Source organism: Coptis chinensis, chromosome 9 (assembly GCF_015680905.1).
Source record: "Coptis chinensis isolate HL-2020 chromosome 9, ASM1568090v1, whole genome shotgun sequence".
NCBI classification, from domain to species: Eukaryota; Viridiplantae; Streptophyta; class Magnoliopsida; order Ranunculales; family Ranunculaceae; genus Coptis; species Coptis chinensis.
This window is the reverse complement of record NC_141464.1, coordinates 48,352,889-48,371,124: the sequence shown is the minus strand read 5'-3', so window position 1 is coordinate 48,371,124 and position 18,236 is coordinate 48,352,889. Positions and strand designations below refer to the sequence as shown.

At 36.2% G+C, this 18,236-nt stretch overlaps 2 protein-coding genes and 1 long non-coding RNA gene across 5 annotated transcripts; 2 read left to right on the top strand and 1 right to left on the bottom strand.

Moving 5' to 3' along the window:
• Positions 1-6,544: 6,544 nt before the first annotated feature.
• LOC147476413 (uncharacterized) lies at positions 6,545-7,036 on the top strand. The gene has a single exon (XM_086585721.1). It carries the CDS (start codon positions 6,545-6,547, stop codon positions 7,034-7,036), a length of 492 nt encoding a protein of 163 aa, XP_086441847.1.
• Positions 7,037-7,843: 807 nt separating this feature from the next.
• Positions 7,844-8,497, top strand: LOC147476412 (uncharacterized). The gene is made up of 2 exons (XM_086585720.1): positions 7,844-7,972; positions 8,162-8,497. Exons 1-2 carry the CDS (start codon positions 7,844-7,846, stop codon positions 8,495-8,497), a joined length of 465 nt encoding a protein of 154 aa, XP_086441846.1.
• A 2,247-nt stretch (positions 8,498-10,744) lies between these two features.
• On the bottom strand, positions 10,745-15,976 carry LOC147476411 (uncharacterized). 3 transcript variants are annotated; one of them, XR_015208773.1, is made up of 6 exons: positions 15,908-15,976; positions 15,359-15,479; positions 14,181-14,356; positions 13,436-13,679; positions 12,046-12,187; positions 10,745-11,065 (listed from the first exon to the last, which is right to left on the bottom strand). It is a non-coding gene; the product is annotated as an uncharacterized LOC147476411 (long non-coding RNA). The 3 variants fall into 3 exon arrangements; XR_015208772.1 differs by having other exon boundaries at positions 14,181-14,353; XR_015208774.1 differs by having other exon boundaries at positions 12,046-12,159; positions 14,181-14,353.
• Between the last annotated feature and the right edge of the window lie 2,260 nt (positions 15,977-18,236).

Sequence of the window (18,236 nt, the reverse complement as noted above, 5' to 3'; positions counted from 1 at the left end):
TCGGGCTGTGACACACTCGTAGATGAGAAAGATCTAGCGGCCTAGATTTGAGCACTTCCAAAGGGGATTTAAAACCAAGAGATTGACTGGGGAGACGATTAATCAAATAGGCAGCAGTTAAGACGCCATGAGACCAGTATTGCTTAGGAACATTCATGCCCAACATATGAGCACGAGTGGTCTCCAAAAGGTGTCTGTTATTTCTTTCAGCCATGCCATTCTGCTGAGGTGTGCTAACATAGCTAGTTTGATGAATTATCCCCTGGCTACGAAGATACTCAGGTAACTGACCTTTACAAAACTCAGTGCCATTGTCAGATCTAAACATCTTGATGTTTGCACCAAACTGATTAGTAATCATAGTATGAAAATCCTTGAATACAGTCACAACCTCAGTTTTCGATTTCAACAAATATAACCATGTAGCACGAGATTTATCATTAATAAACAACACAAAATACTTATAGCCATCATAAGAATTAACGGGAGGAGGTCCCTATAAATCAGAGTGAATTAACTCAAACAACTTATTTGATACAGAATTCGAGTTTGGAAAAGATAAACGAGTTTGTTTAGAAAATTGACAAACATGACAAACATCATCAGAGTTTAAAGAAACATACGGAAACAAATTTGACAGGACATGACTAGATGGATGCCCAAGTCTTTTATGCAAACTTTGACTCTCAAGTAAACCACTAGCTTGACACGCCTTCTTATGCGACTTCAACAAATAGAGTCCATTAGAATAAATTCCTTCGGATCCTTAAAGACGACAGAGTTAGGAGAAAAAATGACATCACAATTTAAAGAATTGGTAAGTTTTCCAACAGATAGAAGTTGAACAGAGAATGAAGGAACAACTAGAGCATCACTCTTGAGACTTTAATAAAAAAAAAATCCACTTGACCACTACCTAGATTGGGAACAGTGGAGCCATTGGCTATGGAAATATTATGTTTTTCGGTTTTGGACATAAAATTATGGACAGAGGCAGGACAATTAGCCATATGATTTGTAGCCCCCGAATCAATTATCCATGAGTTACTATTTTCTGGCATAGTAAAATAGGCATGTAAATTACCTAACACATGAGTTGAGGCAAACTGACCTTTGCTAGATGACATGGACTTAGTGAATTACGTTGTTGGAGAATTTGACTCAACTGATGACTAATATCTGAGTTGGACATTAATGTCTCGGCAATAGCGGCATGCTTTTTCTTGGATAGTTCATTTTCCTTTTTAAGATGAGGATATAATTCCCAACAGTGGTCCTTGGTGTGCCAGTTCTTTCAACAATGATCACAGTGAGACAGTTCTCTTTTTCCCTTACCTTTTTCGAACCCCTGTGACTTATTTTGAAAATTGTCTTCTGCAAATAATACAGTAGATTCAAAGATTGAGGACTTTACCTCGGAGTTCATGGTTTTCTTCCTTGTTTCCTCTCTCTGAATAGTTGCACAAACAACAACAAGTGATGAAAGAGTGTTTTCCATTAGAATATCATTTTCTAGATTTTCATATTTTGGTTTAAGACTGCAAAATACTGTGAAGATTTTATCCTCTTCAGCCCATTCCAAAAGAGTCTTAGCATCTGTGGTGTGTGGACGATATATGTTTAACTCATCCCATAATTTCTTCAAATTCCCAAGGTGTTCTGTAAAAGTCTTCTCATCTTGTTGCAAAACACCGATTGCGAGTTGAAGTTCAAACACACGGGCAGAATTGTTCTGGTTTCTGTATAAATCTTCAATTGAATCCCACATCTTCTTTGCAGAATCAAAGAAAGTAAAAATTCCAGTAATAGTAGACTCTATAGAATTGAGTAACCAAGATCGAACAAGCTGATCATTGGAAACCCAATTCTCATATTCGGCATCATCAATGGCAGGACACATCTTTGCACCATTAATGAACCCTAATTTCCTCTTGCTACCAAGCGATAGCGAAACAGCCCTAGACCAAGGTATATAGTTTGTTCCATTTAAGAGAATTGATGACAGCTTCCAACCAGGATTAGAATCAGTCTCTGTTGTAACAGCAGACTTTGGGTTGATTTTGGATCTGACATAGTGTATTATGTTTATCTAGATTGATTTAGAGGAGAAATTAAGTGCTCCTCTCTGATACCATGTAGAATTAAACAATTAATTAAGAGACAACACACAAGAATTATAGTAGTTTGATGCCAATGGGGCAACCTACGTCCACGGGAGAAGAAAAGTTTTGTTTAATTGAGTTTGGTTTATGTTACAGAGGTGTTTATATAGCACAACATGAGTGGATATTCGTGTCTCATGTTTCTAAAAGGATTGGAGACTTTCCTATATAGAAAACATACGAATCTGACAAATCTCTATCAAAACCGACTAGGGTGCGCCCCGCGCTTATATTAGTCTTGGTCAAGGCGCGACCCGCGCTCTTGTCTTGATGAACCTCTAGGCAATTGAGCGCGCCCCGTCCTCGACTTTGCCTGGCCAAGAGCGCAACCCACGCCTTTTCTTTCTTCTCCTAAAAGGACCTTAAATAAGTACAAAGTCTAAAACACCCACAACTTCACCTACAAAATGATTTAAACCCTAATCTTTTGTGCATATGATCTACTAACCATAAAGAGCATCTCTACAAAAATTCAACTCGTTTGATATCCTCTAACTTAGATAAAATTGTTTTTCACTTTTGAATATATATATAAAGGTCCAGAAATGTCTAGTTTTTGCATTCATCTTTTGCCAATGTTAAAAATTGTCGAACGAGTTGAATTTTTGTAGAGATGTTCTTTATAGTTAGCAGATCATATGTACAAAAAATTAGGATTTAAATCATTTTGTAGGTAAAGTTGTGGGTGTTTTAGATTTGGTACTTATTTAAAGTTCTTATAGGTTCATCTTGGTCAGCTGTTGTATTGGTTTCCTCTTGCCCCTTTAGGCCATCTATTGTTCGTCCTATGTGACCTCTGTTAACTCTGTTGCACCTGTTTTTGCTCGTCTTCTTACTGATTTCTTCTTTGTAGCGTGTTTGAAGTCCTCTAAGCTGCTTTCTCATTTGAGATAGTCATTTTCCAGATAGTTATCATTTATTGCTTCTCCTTGTAGTTGTTAAACTGCCATGTGCTTCAACAGTTGGTGTTTCTGGATCTTTTCCTACCACTCAATTCAAGGACTATGTTCACACTTGTCAGATTAACATCCTCATTGGCGTTTGTCTAAGCTTGATTGTGTTACCCCTTCACTTAACTTATCTGACCAATAAAGTAGATGTTGTAAGATTTAGAAGGTTACAATTTTTATGTGTATGTGAGTCTGTGTTTCTGTTTTCTTTGAGTACGTAAATTTAAGGGTTAATCAATATTATCCCCCCACTAGATGAGCCAATTAGAATTTCTCCCCACTAAGAGTCAATTAGGATCTCTTCTCTAAATACACACAAAAAAATCAAATTGGGTTGACCAATTTTTTTTTTGTGTATTTAGGAGGAGAACCTAATTTTTCATCTAGTGTGGGGAAATCCTAATTGACCCATCTAGTGGGGTAACACTAATTCACCCTAAATTTAATCTAAGGATTCATTATATTAGGATGATATTTTACTTAGGTATGCTTGTAAAAACTTACTTATAACCTAAATTTAATCTAAGGATTCATTATATTAAGATGATATTTTACTTAGGTATGCTTGTAAAAACTTACTTATAAGTCGCGCGACCTATACAGGGAGACCTGTTACTGGGACGGTAAATTGTTTATATTGTCATATTGTTTCTTTCTTTTGTTAATTCCAAAAGGGGTTTTTTGAGTTAAACCCCCACGGATGTATCCCCTTTTGAGATAACCCCCCATTTTGAGAATCATTATTGATTGCCCCCCATATCAGAGTAAATTTTTCATATTGGCAATTTTACCCTTATGTCAAATTTGTAAAACCCCCATTTTTAACATACGTCTTTGAAAAATTTGAAAATTCAAAAATAAATAAATAAATAAAAATATGAAACTCAAAAAATCTAGAAAATTGAAAAATAAAAAAATGACAAAATGACAAAAAAAAAAACTCGAAAACAAATTAAAAAATATTTGATAAAAGGAAAATTCAAAAAAAATCCGAAATTTTCCAAAAATTTTTAAAAAAAAACAAATCAGGAAAAAAATTCGAAAAAATTTAAAATAAAATTGAAAAATGCATAAAAATTTGAAAAAATAATAAAACAACTCAAAAATTTTGAAAAAAATAATAAAATTCATTTGTTTTCCTATATTTTGAGTTGTTTATTATTTTTTTTTCAAATTTTACGATTTTTTTATGTTATTTTTTTATTTTGCCAAAAAAAAAAATTAATTTTTTTTCCGATTTGCTTTTTCAATTTTTGGAAAATTTCGGATTTTTTTTTGAATTTTCCTTTTATCGAATATTTTTTAATTTGTTTTCGAGTTTTTGTTATTTTTTTCATTTTTTTTTTTTTGTCAATTTTCTGGATTTTTTGAGTTTTCCGATTTTTATTTATTTATTTTTTTGAATTTTCGAATTTTTCAAAGACGTATGTTAAAAATAGAGGGTTTTTACAAATTTGACATAAGGGCAAAATTGTCAATTTGAAAAATTAACTCTTAAATAGGGGGCAATCAATAATGATTTTAAAAATGAGGGGTTATCTCAAAAAGGGGTACATTCTTGGGGGGTTAAGTCAAAAAACCCCATTCCAAAATGACATGGTTATTTCTTTTTTATATGTTAAAAGAATGACATAACTTTGTGCACAACAGTATTAGTGCTTCGGAAATTCACAGTTTTGAAAAGTAGTTGCATAAAAAATAAGATTTTGACGAAAAGGATGTTATTTTTTAGTCTGAGTGACATGACTCAAATACTAGTTCGGTTGGTGGGTACAAGATGGCAAAGTGGCAAACTACCTCAACTTTCTTATTGATCGAGATCTGAAGTGAAAAGGTATAAACTTTAGAAAGGAAACAACTTTGCAATTTTTTCCCGTTTTTTCTCAGTGTGACGGCGGTGCCTGCCTAAGGTGGTAGAGAATCCCAAAGTTATGGCCCTTCAGAGGTTTTTCCGGAGAGTTTCAGGCCAACTCTGTTTAGATTCCGGCCGTCCAGTGTCTGCTTCTCTTTTGCAGTATTTGTGGTGTGGTGATGATGTAGGTGCCAATTAGCAAATAAATACACAATTGAAGTTAGGAATTCAGAGAGCCAACTCCAATCAGATCCAAGCCAACTCTGATCAGATCCAGGCCAACTCCGATTAGTCTATATAAGAAAAATATGCTTTCTGCTCCGATCAACTAATTAACTCAATCACTTTCTTTCACCATCGTGAAGGTCTCTTGAATTGTCTATTTCTATTGATTTTCCAGCTTCTCCTCTTTTCTGACTATGTTTGCAGTGGAGGTGTATCTATTGTTTGTGTGTGATGGCATCAGCAGTATTTTGGGGAGAAAAGTAACGGGTTCTGACGAGATACAAATTGCTTTGTAGAAAGGAATTTATGCCTTAATTAATCGATTTCCTGCTTGTTTGTGGGGGATGAATCGATGAAGCGAGGGGATTTCCATTAATAGCTGAGATTTTTCTGGTCATCCAAAGTAAGTTTTTTCCGGGTCTATTGTCTGAGCTCATGAAACACCAATTTTGGATGATGTTGATGCAGTATTGATCAGAGACAGAGACAGTGCTTAACTTTTAGTTTCAATCAATTTGCAAATAGCGTTTTGATGAGCATTCCGGATGGTGGTAAGAAAGTGATTGAAGTTTTATTCCTTCTGAGTTTCGAGAAGTCGGTTGTGACCTATGTTTTGATTCCTTCTGAGTTTCAATCGGTTTAGGTTTTGTGGTTTCTTGTTCAAGGCTTTGAGATGTATAGTTGCAGGTTTGAGTTTGTCTTGGTGGATTTACTTGTTGCAAGACCAGTGGGTTAGTGGGGTGTACGCAGTTGGCACAGAGAAGATTTCGGTTGCTCAATAATTGTCTATGCTACTAAGACTATACCTGAGTAACCATTTGATACCTACTGAGACGGTGGCTGTGAATGATACTGATGAGCAAATGACTGATGACACTCATAATCTATCCACACAAGGTGTTGTTACTTTGAATGGGTTCGTGACTTCTGTCCCTTCACAACAACCTTTGGTGCAATTATTATATCCTGGAATTGCCGGGGGATGGGCTCTAAGGAAACAGTTTTGAACCTTAGAAGCCTTGTGAAGCAGTTTAATCCCGATGTTTTATTTCTAGTAGAAACTAAACTTATGTATGGAAAAAAATCTCTTAAATATTCTCAAGTTTTTGCTGTAGATCCAGTAGGGCAGAGTGGTGGTATTGCAGTGCTCTATAAGGATAACATATCCTTTCAAGTGATTGATGGCTGTAAACATGCAATATCGGGCACTTTTATCAATTACCTCTCTAATGTATTTTGGCATGTATCTTTCATCTATGGGGATCCGATAGCCCACAAAAGACGTGTTGTATGGGGTTATCTTAGAGCCTATAAAAGGATTTTCTCTAGCCCGTGGCTCATTTTGGGTGATTTCAATGCTGTTGTGTGCTCTGCTGAGAAGGAAGGGGGGGAATCCTATACCCCCTAGACATTTGGATGATTTTGTTAGCCTCATTAATGATCTTGATATGACTGATTTTGGGTTCTCTGGACCATCTTTCACTTGGTCGAATCATAAAATAGGTGAAGCCAACATTAGAGAAAGACTGGATCGAGTTATTGCGAATGTGGAATGGCTAGATATTTTCCCTATGGCATGTGTTTCACATATTGCAACTTCTTCGTCTGATCATGTTGCTCTTGTTCTTCATATGACTGGTGTGGTTGATAGTGGCCTAAAGCCTTTCAGATTCCATGACATGTGGAGCAAAGATGTTTCATGTGAAGGCGTGATCGAAAACTGCTGGAGTCACCCATTCTTGGGGTCGCCATCTTTCATTCTTAATTCTAAGTTCAAGCTTCTCAGAACCTCTCTTCGGACATGGAATAGGGAAGTGTTTGGGAACATTTTTACCCAGATTAAATAATCAGAAACGAAGTTAACTTCACTTCTCTCAGAACCTGTTACTGATGTCAATCTTCTGGAGATCAAGGAAATAAGAAACAATATAATGGACCTATATCAGAAAGAGTAGTTATACTGGAAACACATCTCTCACTCAGCCTCTGTGCTGGATGCGGACAACAATACAAAAAATTTTCACTCCTTTGCTAGCTTTCGGTGGAGAAGGAATTGTATTGATAAAATTCAGAGAAGGGATGGCACATGGCTTACCTCCAGACAAACTATTGCCAATAAATTCCTCACTTCCTTTGAGGATATTTTCAGACCACCATCTAACCCGACTCTTCCTATTTCTCTGAATACAATCGTCAATCTCTTTGACCCTTGTATAACTGATATAGAAAACACGTCTATCATCAGATGTCCTTCTATTACAGAGATTTGAAAAGTTGTTAAATCCATGGGGAGTCACAAAGCACCAAGGCCTGATGGCTTTCCAGCCATGTTTTATTAAAGATTTTGGAGGATTGTGGGTACTGACCTTGTTAAGATGGTCTAGAATTTTTTCACTGAAGGATAATTTAGAAAATATCGTAATCAAACTTTCATTTCTCTCATCCCCAAGATAGACAACCCTTGTTACACTTCACACTATAGACCCATCAGCCTATGTAATGTTTTCTACAAGGTTATCTCCAAACTCCTTGCGAATAGGTTAAGAGGGTTGTTGCCTAAGTTTATCTCTCCCAACCAAGGTGCCTTTGCACCTAACTATGCAATTAGAGATAATATTGGAGTAGTACATAAAGTCATCCATAAAATAAAAAAAATGGCGAAGAGCAAACTGGGTCTTTTTGCTTTGAAGATGGACATGTCAAAGGCTTACGATAGAGTTGAATGGGTTTCTCTCCTTGCTATCATGAGTAAGCTAGGTTTCTTTGACAGAGTTATTGCGCTGGTTCGTTTTTTGCATCTCTACTATGAAGTATATTGTTTGCTGAATGGCTCCCCACTGAAGACCATCACACCGATTAGGGGGCTTCGGCAAGGGGACGCCCTGTCTCCATACCTTTTCATCATACTCTCTGAAGCTTTATCCAGACTTCTTCTACAAGCTTAAGTTGCACAAGCCATTTATGGCATCAAGATCTCAAGGAAGGCTCCTAGTATCTCTTATATGCTATATGTGGATGATTTGATTATATTTGGGAAAATTTTACCGAATGAAGCTCACAATATCGATAAGATTTTGAGACTCTATTGTGATGCTACTGGTCAAATGATAAATAGAGACAAATCATCTATTCTTTTCAGTCAGAGAACAAGTCCTTATATACAGGAGTCGGTGAAGCACACTTTGGAGGTGGCATGGATGACTGGGTCTGATATGTATCTTGGCTCACCTATCATCTTTTCAAAATCTAAAGTCCAGGACTTTCGCTTTTTGCTAGATAGGGTGAGAAGTGCAGTGGCGAATTGGTAGGGGAAACTTCTTTCCCAGGCAGGCCGGACAACTCTCATTAAAGTTGTTGCTCAAGCAAAGCCAGTTTATACTATGTCTGCGTTCCATATTCCCATCTCCGCTACCTCTAAGATGGACAAGGCATGTCGGGATTTCGGATGGAATAGCCCGAATAGTAATGCCATTCACCTCTGTAAATGGAGTAGCTTGTGCAAAACTAAAGCCGAAGGGGGTTTGGGTTTCAGGGATGCTCATTTTTTTAACTTGGCACTCCTTTGCAAACTTTTCTAGAGAGCTATGACAGAAAAGTCGCTCTGGAGTGAACTCATGAGGTCTAAGTATACCAAAACTCTTACCCTACATAATTTCACTATAGATACTTCTGATGTTTTTCCTATCTGCCAAGGTTTGAAAAAAGTTAAGTCTTTTGTGGAATTAGGTGCGCTTTGAAGGATTGGGATAGTGCATCGGTGAAATTTTGGACTGACCAATGGGTGATGGTGATGAACAAAACATGGGCTCTTCTGGATCTTGTCACCCCTCTTCCACCATGTGTGGACCTTGAACTTACAGTGGATGATTTTATAAATCCTGACCGCTCTTGCGATTGTGTGCGCCTCTCTTCTCTGGTTCCTCCTATAGTTCTTAATTCTATCAAGAGAGTGCAAGCTCGGCCATCTTCTTATGATAAGTTGTTGTGGAATCCGGCTCCAAATGGGAATTTTTCAGTAAAGTCTGCCTATGATTTTATTTGCTCTCTTAACAGGTCAGAAGGTCAATGCTCAACTAATCCACAAAATAAGGATTTGATGGGAATATGGAAGCTCAAAATTCCAGCAAGAGTGAAACTTTTCTTATGGAAACTTGCCAAAAAATTACTACCCACTGGTAGTGCTTTGGTGGAACATCACATCAATGTAAAGAATTTTTGCATTTTTTGCAATGATTGACCGGAAGATTTGGATAATTTGTTCTTTGAATGCCCTTGGAACAAAAGACTTTGGTTTTCTTCTTGGCTCGGGCTCAGAGTGGAGAGTGGAGCTTTTATGTCTCAAAGATGGTTTAACTTTTTTAAAGGTAGAGATAGTTCTTCTGAGAATGTTTCCCTATATGCCTTTACTTTGTTGTACCACCTTTGGTGGCATATAAATGATTGTCGATTTAGGTTTGTTCGACCTAACCATGAACAAGTTCTTGCCAAGGCTTTGGCTGATTGGCAGAAATGGACTAGTGTGGATAGCCCCTTGGTTATCTTTACACAACAGATAGAACCTTCTGAAAGTGAGGGGGAATGGATTGCTCCTCCTTTTGGTCAGTTCAAAGTGAACTACTATGGTTTGTTTACGAAATCTAAGCTCTCTAGTGTTTCTGCAGCAATTATCAGAGACTGGAATGGAGTGTATGTTGCCGCTGCAACCCAACACATGCGGTCCCTCTCTCGCACTGAAGCTAGCCTTTTTGCCACAGAATTTGCGGTTGATCTCATCAGACAAAAGGGAGTGGTGAATGCGATCTTTGAAAAAACTGATCAATAAGTGATCAAAATCATCACTAATCCATCAAGGAGCTCAAATAGGGATCGTAGCGCTACTGTAGAAGAGATGAACAGGAGGAAGCTAACATATATGACAGAATTTTCGTTTAGGGACACTTCTATAACAAGGAATGAATGGGCTATAAAGCTAGCAGAGTGGGCTAGTTCTGATGGTCCTAAACAATTTTATTTGTACTGCCCTAGGGATATTTTACTTATTTTAATATAATGTATGAAAGTTTTATAAAAAAGAAGAAGAACATGCTATGTTATGAAATGTTGTACATTCACTACACCATAACGGCTTATTTGTAACAGATATACATTCGTTACAAAAAATATTAGTAACGGTTATCTTGCGTTGGCACAATTGCGTGACAAATATTAGTATCGGATATTAGTGACGGTTATAAAGTGTTAGAAAATTTAGTAACGGTTATCAAGTGTTACTGAAATTAATTTTAGCAACACGTATCAACAAATTTAGTAACGGTTATTAATTTTGTTCTTGATTTATTCCCACAAAAATAATTATGCCTTTGTAACACTTGCACTTCCGTTACTATCACTTGTGCTTTGTAACAGTTATATATCCATTAGTAATAATTCATTATTTTTTTAAAAAAATTATTGGAATTTTCTGGTCTGTTTTTTCACAAGCCACCTATAGTATTAACTCCCAAATTTACAAATATTTACATTCACAAATATTGTCATTCATGTAAAACAATTGATTATCAAACAACACTTCATTAAATAATTACAACTTAAGTCTAGAACTATCATATGTTTATAGCTTAAGAAAATAAAACTTAAGTAAAAATAGAACTGCACCACCTAAGTACAAGCTACATAATTATCCGAGTAAACAATCCTTACGCATCAAAATGAAAGATCTCATCTTCTCCTACATAACTATTTTAAGTACAATTTTTACAACACCTTGCGAACTATGATTCAATATCTCCAAATTAAGCATGTAGTCCTTCACTCTTCCATATGACATCTTGATTATGCACTTGTGACTCGTAAACATATGGTGAATGTCACCTTCCCTGCAACCAATATTTGAAAATAGTGTAAGCGAAGACCCGTGCAACCAAAGATAAACATCATATTACTAAGAAGAGGATGAATAGGACGACAAAAACTAACTTAATAAGGTCTTTAAACCATAAACTGAGGTAGGTAATGAAAATTAATCTAGGGAAACTATTTACAATTAACCTTCTAAGAGTTCTCCTGCAAAGAATACACTTGAATTAAATCCAGTAAGTAGACAAAAGTTTTAAGCTAAAGTCCTATAGCGCATTGGCAACTAGGGCTGGTCATCGAGCTACCTGAGTCGAGTATTGGTATGCTCAAGCTCGACTCGCACATTTAGCAAGCATGCTCGAGCTCGACTCGAACTTGACTTCGAGCTTTAATATAGGGCTCAAGCTCAAATTCGAGTTCGACTCGACTCGTTCAGTACGAGCTCAAATAGTTCATTTCAAACTAAACAAAAGAAGAAAGAGACTCACAGTTTACATTTCAAACTAAAAATAGTTCATTCACCATACCTAAAAACACAAGTTCCAACTAATAAAACAAAACCCCATCTTGCAAAATGATTTTAAACTAGCTATTTGGGAAGAAGACTAGACTCACATCTAAACTAATTAAACGGAAGTCGACCGAACTCAATCTCGCCTTGTCGCGATAATAAAAGAAAACCCGATAGCCACACCTAGGTCATATTTTGAATTTTCACACTTAACTTTAGTGTTTACAAGAGATGGGTCATAAATTTTTTTAAGGTGGATAGATGGTTAATTAGTAAACTTTGATTTCTCTTAAGTAGCTTGTATAAGCTATTGGCGAGAAAGTGAAGGGAGAAAAAAAAATGGGTCTGTAATTGTTTTATTCTAACCTTGTACGCACTTTCAACTAACAAAGAAAGCAATAATGTGAAAAGGTATACGTAAAGTGACATATTGATCAAGCACACCAACAAACAAAAAACAGGGAAATATGAAAAGGGGTGCTTAATTACCTTAGCTGTATTAGACTGTATTCCCTATTCTACATGCATCCTTTCCTGGCTATTCCTAAGGTTCCTTTTGCCTCCCTTGCTTCAGCGTGCTCCTTCTGAAACAGGTTGTAGCAGCTTACAAGTAGAGTCTTAATCAGTTAATCTACACAGTGAGGAAAAAAACTGCAGCAAATAACTATGACATCCTAACACCTTAATATCTAAAGTAAACAGTGAATGCATTGAAACCTTACCAAAGAATCAAACAGGAAAGTCATGAGAGAAAAATAATATTTGGAGATTTTTTCTAGCAGTGGTTTCACTTACCATGTTCAAGCAGATTTCAAGTAGCGGTTTCACTGAACCAGTACAAGCAAACAAGAGTTAAGACCTAAGAGTTAACCCCTAATTCAGATTGGTCCAAGGGCTGCCTCTAGTGTAAAAATATGTGGCATACTTATCAAATCCAACTACTCACCAGCCTAAGAGAATAAACACGAAACTATGCTGACATACACTAGCCGTACTAGAAAGTAAAGTGTCCCTACTAGTTTGATAATTCAATCATTAAAAGATAAATCCAAAAATCCATACTCAAACATCATAGGTACCAAATTGAAAAACCCCTTGTTGACTGTTGTAAAATATACACTTTTTTTTTCTCAGTGAAAATAGAAATCTCATCAATAACCAAACACGGGTCAGAGAAGATTGCAATATGTAAAAGAAGAGAACAATACAATCAAGGAAAATACAGCAAAAGTAACCACCATTGACAACCCAAAAGTAACAATTTATCCCATCTAATAACGAAGTACTCAAATGAACAATCTCCTGAAGACTTCGGTCCACCAAGAGAGGAACTCCTCAATGATAAGCAGAAGACACTCCCCCCAACACACATGGATGCGGAGACACAGTCAAACTATGGAAGGTTTAGTTCAAGCCACGTACCGCTTGTCCTCCACTATTTGATTGATCTATGATCTACAATGATATGGAGACAAACATGAATGTTACTCCTATTACCTTCTCCTGATCCTTCCAAAGACAGAAAGTGTTGCTAATCCTAGTGCGTCAGTCTTACTCCCTATCTTAGTTGTTCAATCAACTCCAACAAAAATGAGAATCATCATTGCTTACCTAGCCCATTACCTCAACCAAAAACTATGAACTATATGTTTAATAGAATCTTTCAGTCTTTGCACATAAGCGATATCTCTCAAGAACAAATGCAACAACTAAACAGGCATTATTTGTCCTTAGTGTTTCTTGCAAAGCAAAAACGCAGAATCAAAGAATCTGCGAGAAAGGTATATATTCTCAAATTTTATATCCCTTGGAAATAAATGCTCGTCAATTGAAAAGAGAAGGATGAAGTCCTAAAAGGAAAAACTCATAATAGACTCACCTGCCTATGCCTAGCATTTTCGACATCCTCTGCCTCGTGCTGTTCTTTGGTTAATTTTATGATCTCATCATGGAACTTTTGTGTCAAACCTTCAAATGACTGTTGCGAAGCATTGTCCTCATAACCAACTTCCATGTCCTGTTCATGAGGCTGGGCTCTGGGGTCCTTGTTTCCATGTTTGTCTAATCCCATTTTCGGATCCGGCCTTTGACCATGATAAAATGTTCGAGACATGTCAACCCCTCTACCTAGATAACCACACTTTACATTCTAAATAAGAAACACATCAAATTACTAAAAAAAAAACGACAAACTTGCTTTACCAAAAAAAAACATGCGATGAACAAGAAACTGCATATTTGCATGGGTAAGTGTGGCTTCCCCACTCCCTCGCTCCTTGGTAGGAGTGTAGGAGAAAATGCACAGGTAAGTCTGATGTATGATTCCAAAAACTTTCCAGGTACCACACACCTTTTATGCAACATCTAAAAGTTATAAATACATTTAGTAGATTTGACACGGGTACAGAAAGAGTTGGTTATAAGCTAGACAATAGATGAGAGATTGTAACAAGATCGTTAGATAAGACACATACTATGTGCTAACGCATATAGATTCCTAAGAAAATAGATAAGGGATCTTCGAACAGTAATGAGGAAGTTCTACAAAAAGAAAAGCCTTTGACATGGTCACATGGCTGAAAACAAATTGATCAATATTGTTTGATATACGTTGAAAGAAGCACTTGCCTTCATTATAGATTTGAGAAGATAATGGATTTGATCCTTTTGTTCCATCTCTATCCCGTTGCCACTATGCTTCTGCTTTTGAAGATATATATGGATTCACTTCCTCACTGGGTAAAGTATCAGGTCTTCTTGCAAAATGGTTCATTCCGTACTAGAAAGTAAAGTGTACCTACTAAGGCATCTCGCTGTAAATAGGTTATAGAAGAAGACCTACTAGTTCAACACCAAGGGCCCTTTTATAACCTAGTTCACAAATGACATCTAGACACAGACTACAAAACTCCATGTCGTCGATCTCTTCGACCATCTAGACGTATCTTACCAAAATGAATAGAAACCCAATTAACATTGCTTTTTATTAGCGAAACAACACACATATAATTAAACAAAGCATATGGCCAGATGACCAAGGACAAGTATCCAAAATTTCAGGTTGATACTAAACCATAACCTGTACGTGCTAGATACAAGGGGCATCACCAATCACAAGTACATCTACACTAAAATATAGACCATCTACCTGCAATTCAACCTTTATAAATCTCTTAAAGGAGAACCAACGACGAAGCTAAAATAGTAATTGACAAATGTCATCGTACCTTTGTCCAACTAAGATATCAAACCTATATCTGCAAACAGGTTGCAGATCGGGGGTGGGGGTTGGGAACTCTCATTTACTTCCTAGTGTAAGCCATTTCTTAATTGACGACTAGTAATTACATGACCTGGATTCAACGAACCCTTTACTCGGTGGTCAGGGATTCACCAAGAATGCACATGATTTGTATCTAAACAACACTATGAGGGCAAGGGTTAGTAACTAACTACTTTCTTATGCTAAAAGCTTAGACTGATACAGTAGTACCTTCTCAAAAGCCCAATAATCATAAACTTGTTCATTAGCTTCACCACCCCACATACCGCCCGCCCCGCCCCGCCCCCGAGATTTGCCACTGCCACAACATGTGATGATCCCACCAATTCATCAAAATAGAGACACTAAATTGGCATATGGCACATCTACGCATTAGCAAAAAAAAAAAAACTAGCATAGCAATGAGTGTACCTTCAACAACAAAAAAAGGTCTGGCAAGCATCACAACCAGAATACCAACATTACCTTGATATATAAAGTATTCAATGCAGTTACCTAAGCCTAATAATAACACGATACCTAGTGCTTGCTACATTGTTCATCCGTCGAGCAAAGAACATGAGTAACAATACTTCCAGAATCAACAATAAGAGCAAACTCTTGAGGAGGTGTTCCGATCAAGAGTTGAGTTGTACAAAACCTGCACAAACAAATCAAGCCCAACCCAAATCTTAATTCAATCCAAAAAACACGACTGGGCCTTAAATTAAGAAAATAAAAAATAAGAATTGGGGGGGTTATAAAGATCCCAAAAAATCATACTAAAGTAACAATATCACCAAAAAAAAAAAACACTTAAATGGTTCTTGTTTGATTTGTTTCTGAGTTTTAGATTTGCTTGTTGTTCATAGATTTGGAAGAACCCACACTTCTTGGAGCAAAAACGCATTTTCCATTCTACTCTTGATGCATTTTTCATCCACTTATCAAAGTTTGCTTCCATAGTTATATAGAGCATTAACATAGGTTGCCCGCAGTGAAAGCGTGACTAAACTTATAGATATTTTCACTGCATAAGCCTAGTTATAAAAACAGAATTCAAAATCATATACTTAAAGCACTATATACCTTAGACACTTGTGTAGGCTAGGCCGCAAAGAAATGCACCATTGTTAAACAAGCATACAACCTCCACTACTAAAAAAAAAAGACTTATAATGACTGCTAAAAGTCATCATGAAACAGGTTTAACGACGTGTTTTCATTAAAAAAACAACCGACATTATAAAGCCCGTCATAAAAGTTTACCAAAACTGTCATTAAATTTATGACGGTTTTATAAAAACAATTATGTACTTCAAAGCATTTATGTAAAAAATAGGGCTAAAACCGTCATAATATGCAATGAAATATTGAGTGTTACATAGTAACCGTCATTAATTTTCTAAAAACCATCAAGAAACCTGTTCAATTTGTGATGGTTTTGGCAAAGCCATCATAAAAATATACATTTTATGGAAAAAAAATTATTTATTAAAAATTATTTTATACCCAGAAAATTAAATAAATCATTTAGCACGTATACAATCAAACTCCACTGCAAACAACTTAACATGATTACAAATGTAACGAATTAGCCAGTTCATGATCTATTCACAAAAAAAAAAATCCATTACATTCCACCATCTCAAAAAATTACACACATTTAACCAAACATATCCACAAAATATGTCTCAAAAAGAATGGTTTACATGGTTTGAGTTTCATTCATCGAACCTTGTCCCAACTTAACCTGCAAAAAATCAAAGTCCAAAAAGAAAATAAGAAGAGTATCATTCGAAGAAAACAACGACATGAAAAAAAAAACGTTACTTTTGACAAGACGAAAGTGATAACACTAGTTCAATGGAATTGCTAAACAATTGCGACAACAAGACTAGGGTGCTAAATAGTATTTCTAACCACTAGCTGGATCACCTTATGGGGCAGCAAGTAGGCAACTAACTAATAAATCCACTCAAATGTATAAACCTAGCTACTGGTCATAAGACAAGGACTTTTACGTCGGTCACTTTGTAACCGAGTTGGAGACCAAGTCATATGGTATTCTGTGCAATTTTAAGTCAATCGCTTGAACATGCAAGAGAGGTAGCTTACCTGACCAAAATACCATAGCACTTCAGTTAGTGCATTGTAAAATGCAGATGCTGTTGAAGCATCCATGCGTTTCGCTTCATCAAAGAAAGTTTAAGCTTGAATCCATACATTTTCCCTACTCCCCATTAGAAGTCTATGAGCAACACCATACACCTAATTATTAAATAATCGTAGTTCCTCTAGTAATATGGAAGTCTTCAAATGAGTTGCAATGGCTGCAAGAAAACACCACTATTACTGCCAACATAGAAATTTAAACTGAAAAAGTGTGTAATCATCTTGATCATGCCTTGACATAAATGTTGGAGTCAGTAACAGGACGTTTATTTCTCCGATTAATTCTATCTCGTGAAATATTTTTCTTCATGCATATTCTGATACCATATAAACTACACTTCAATGAATGACACGTCTAAGTGAAAAAGAAAAGAACCGAGTGCCACGAGAAAATATGAGAAATAGCAAGAGGTACCCAGAAATGAATCCCAGCTAATAAGCAAGTGCTAGAGAAAAAAAGTCTACCAGTTCACCAATTAAAGCACAGGGCATGTTCATGGTGCGTGGTATATAAAATGAGTTATTTGCATGTTATCATGTGGCGTAAAAACATAGGCTTAACCTCAATTTATCAGTAAAGTTACGACTTCAATTATGTTAGGCATAAGCTTCTATAAGTCTATAAGACATGCCATGATTTCATATTGGAGGACATGTCTAGACAATACAAAATAGATAGAATGTAAAATTGTAACTAGCATACATAGTCTCAATTCCCCTGCTACAGTCACATCAAGCTCATAATCTCGAGAAAAAAAGAAGGAAGCATAGCATGACATAAAATATAACAACTTTCTTTCCATGAAATGACAATAATATTTAACAGTACAAAACTAACCTTATTAGCATATTCATAGTTGGTAGTACATGCAACTGAGAAAGAAGACAAGAAAAAGATGTCAGCACACATGCTAATAATTGAGAGGCCATAATCAAATGTAATCTTCCTTGGCCTATTCATCACATTTATATTATGCTTGTCACTGAAATTCTGCGTGTGTAAATATATACTCATAAATGTGCTAGACTACTATATTGAAACAAGTAAAAACCAAGCAAAGATTACAACGTAAGTACCTCACAGTAACATAGAGATGAATTTGAAGACCACTATATTTGTGTAGTACACATTATCCTGGTCAAAAAAGTTATGGTAGAGTTTGTTTATGGATTTGCCAATATGTGGTAACTCCTTAGGTGGGAAGTTAAACCAACCAATTTAGATGGTCTTAGGCTTCTGTAA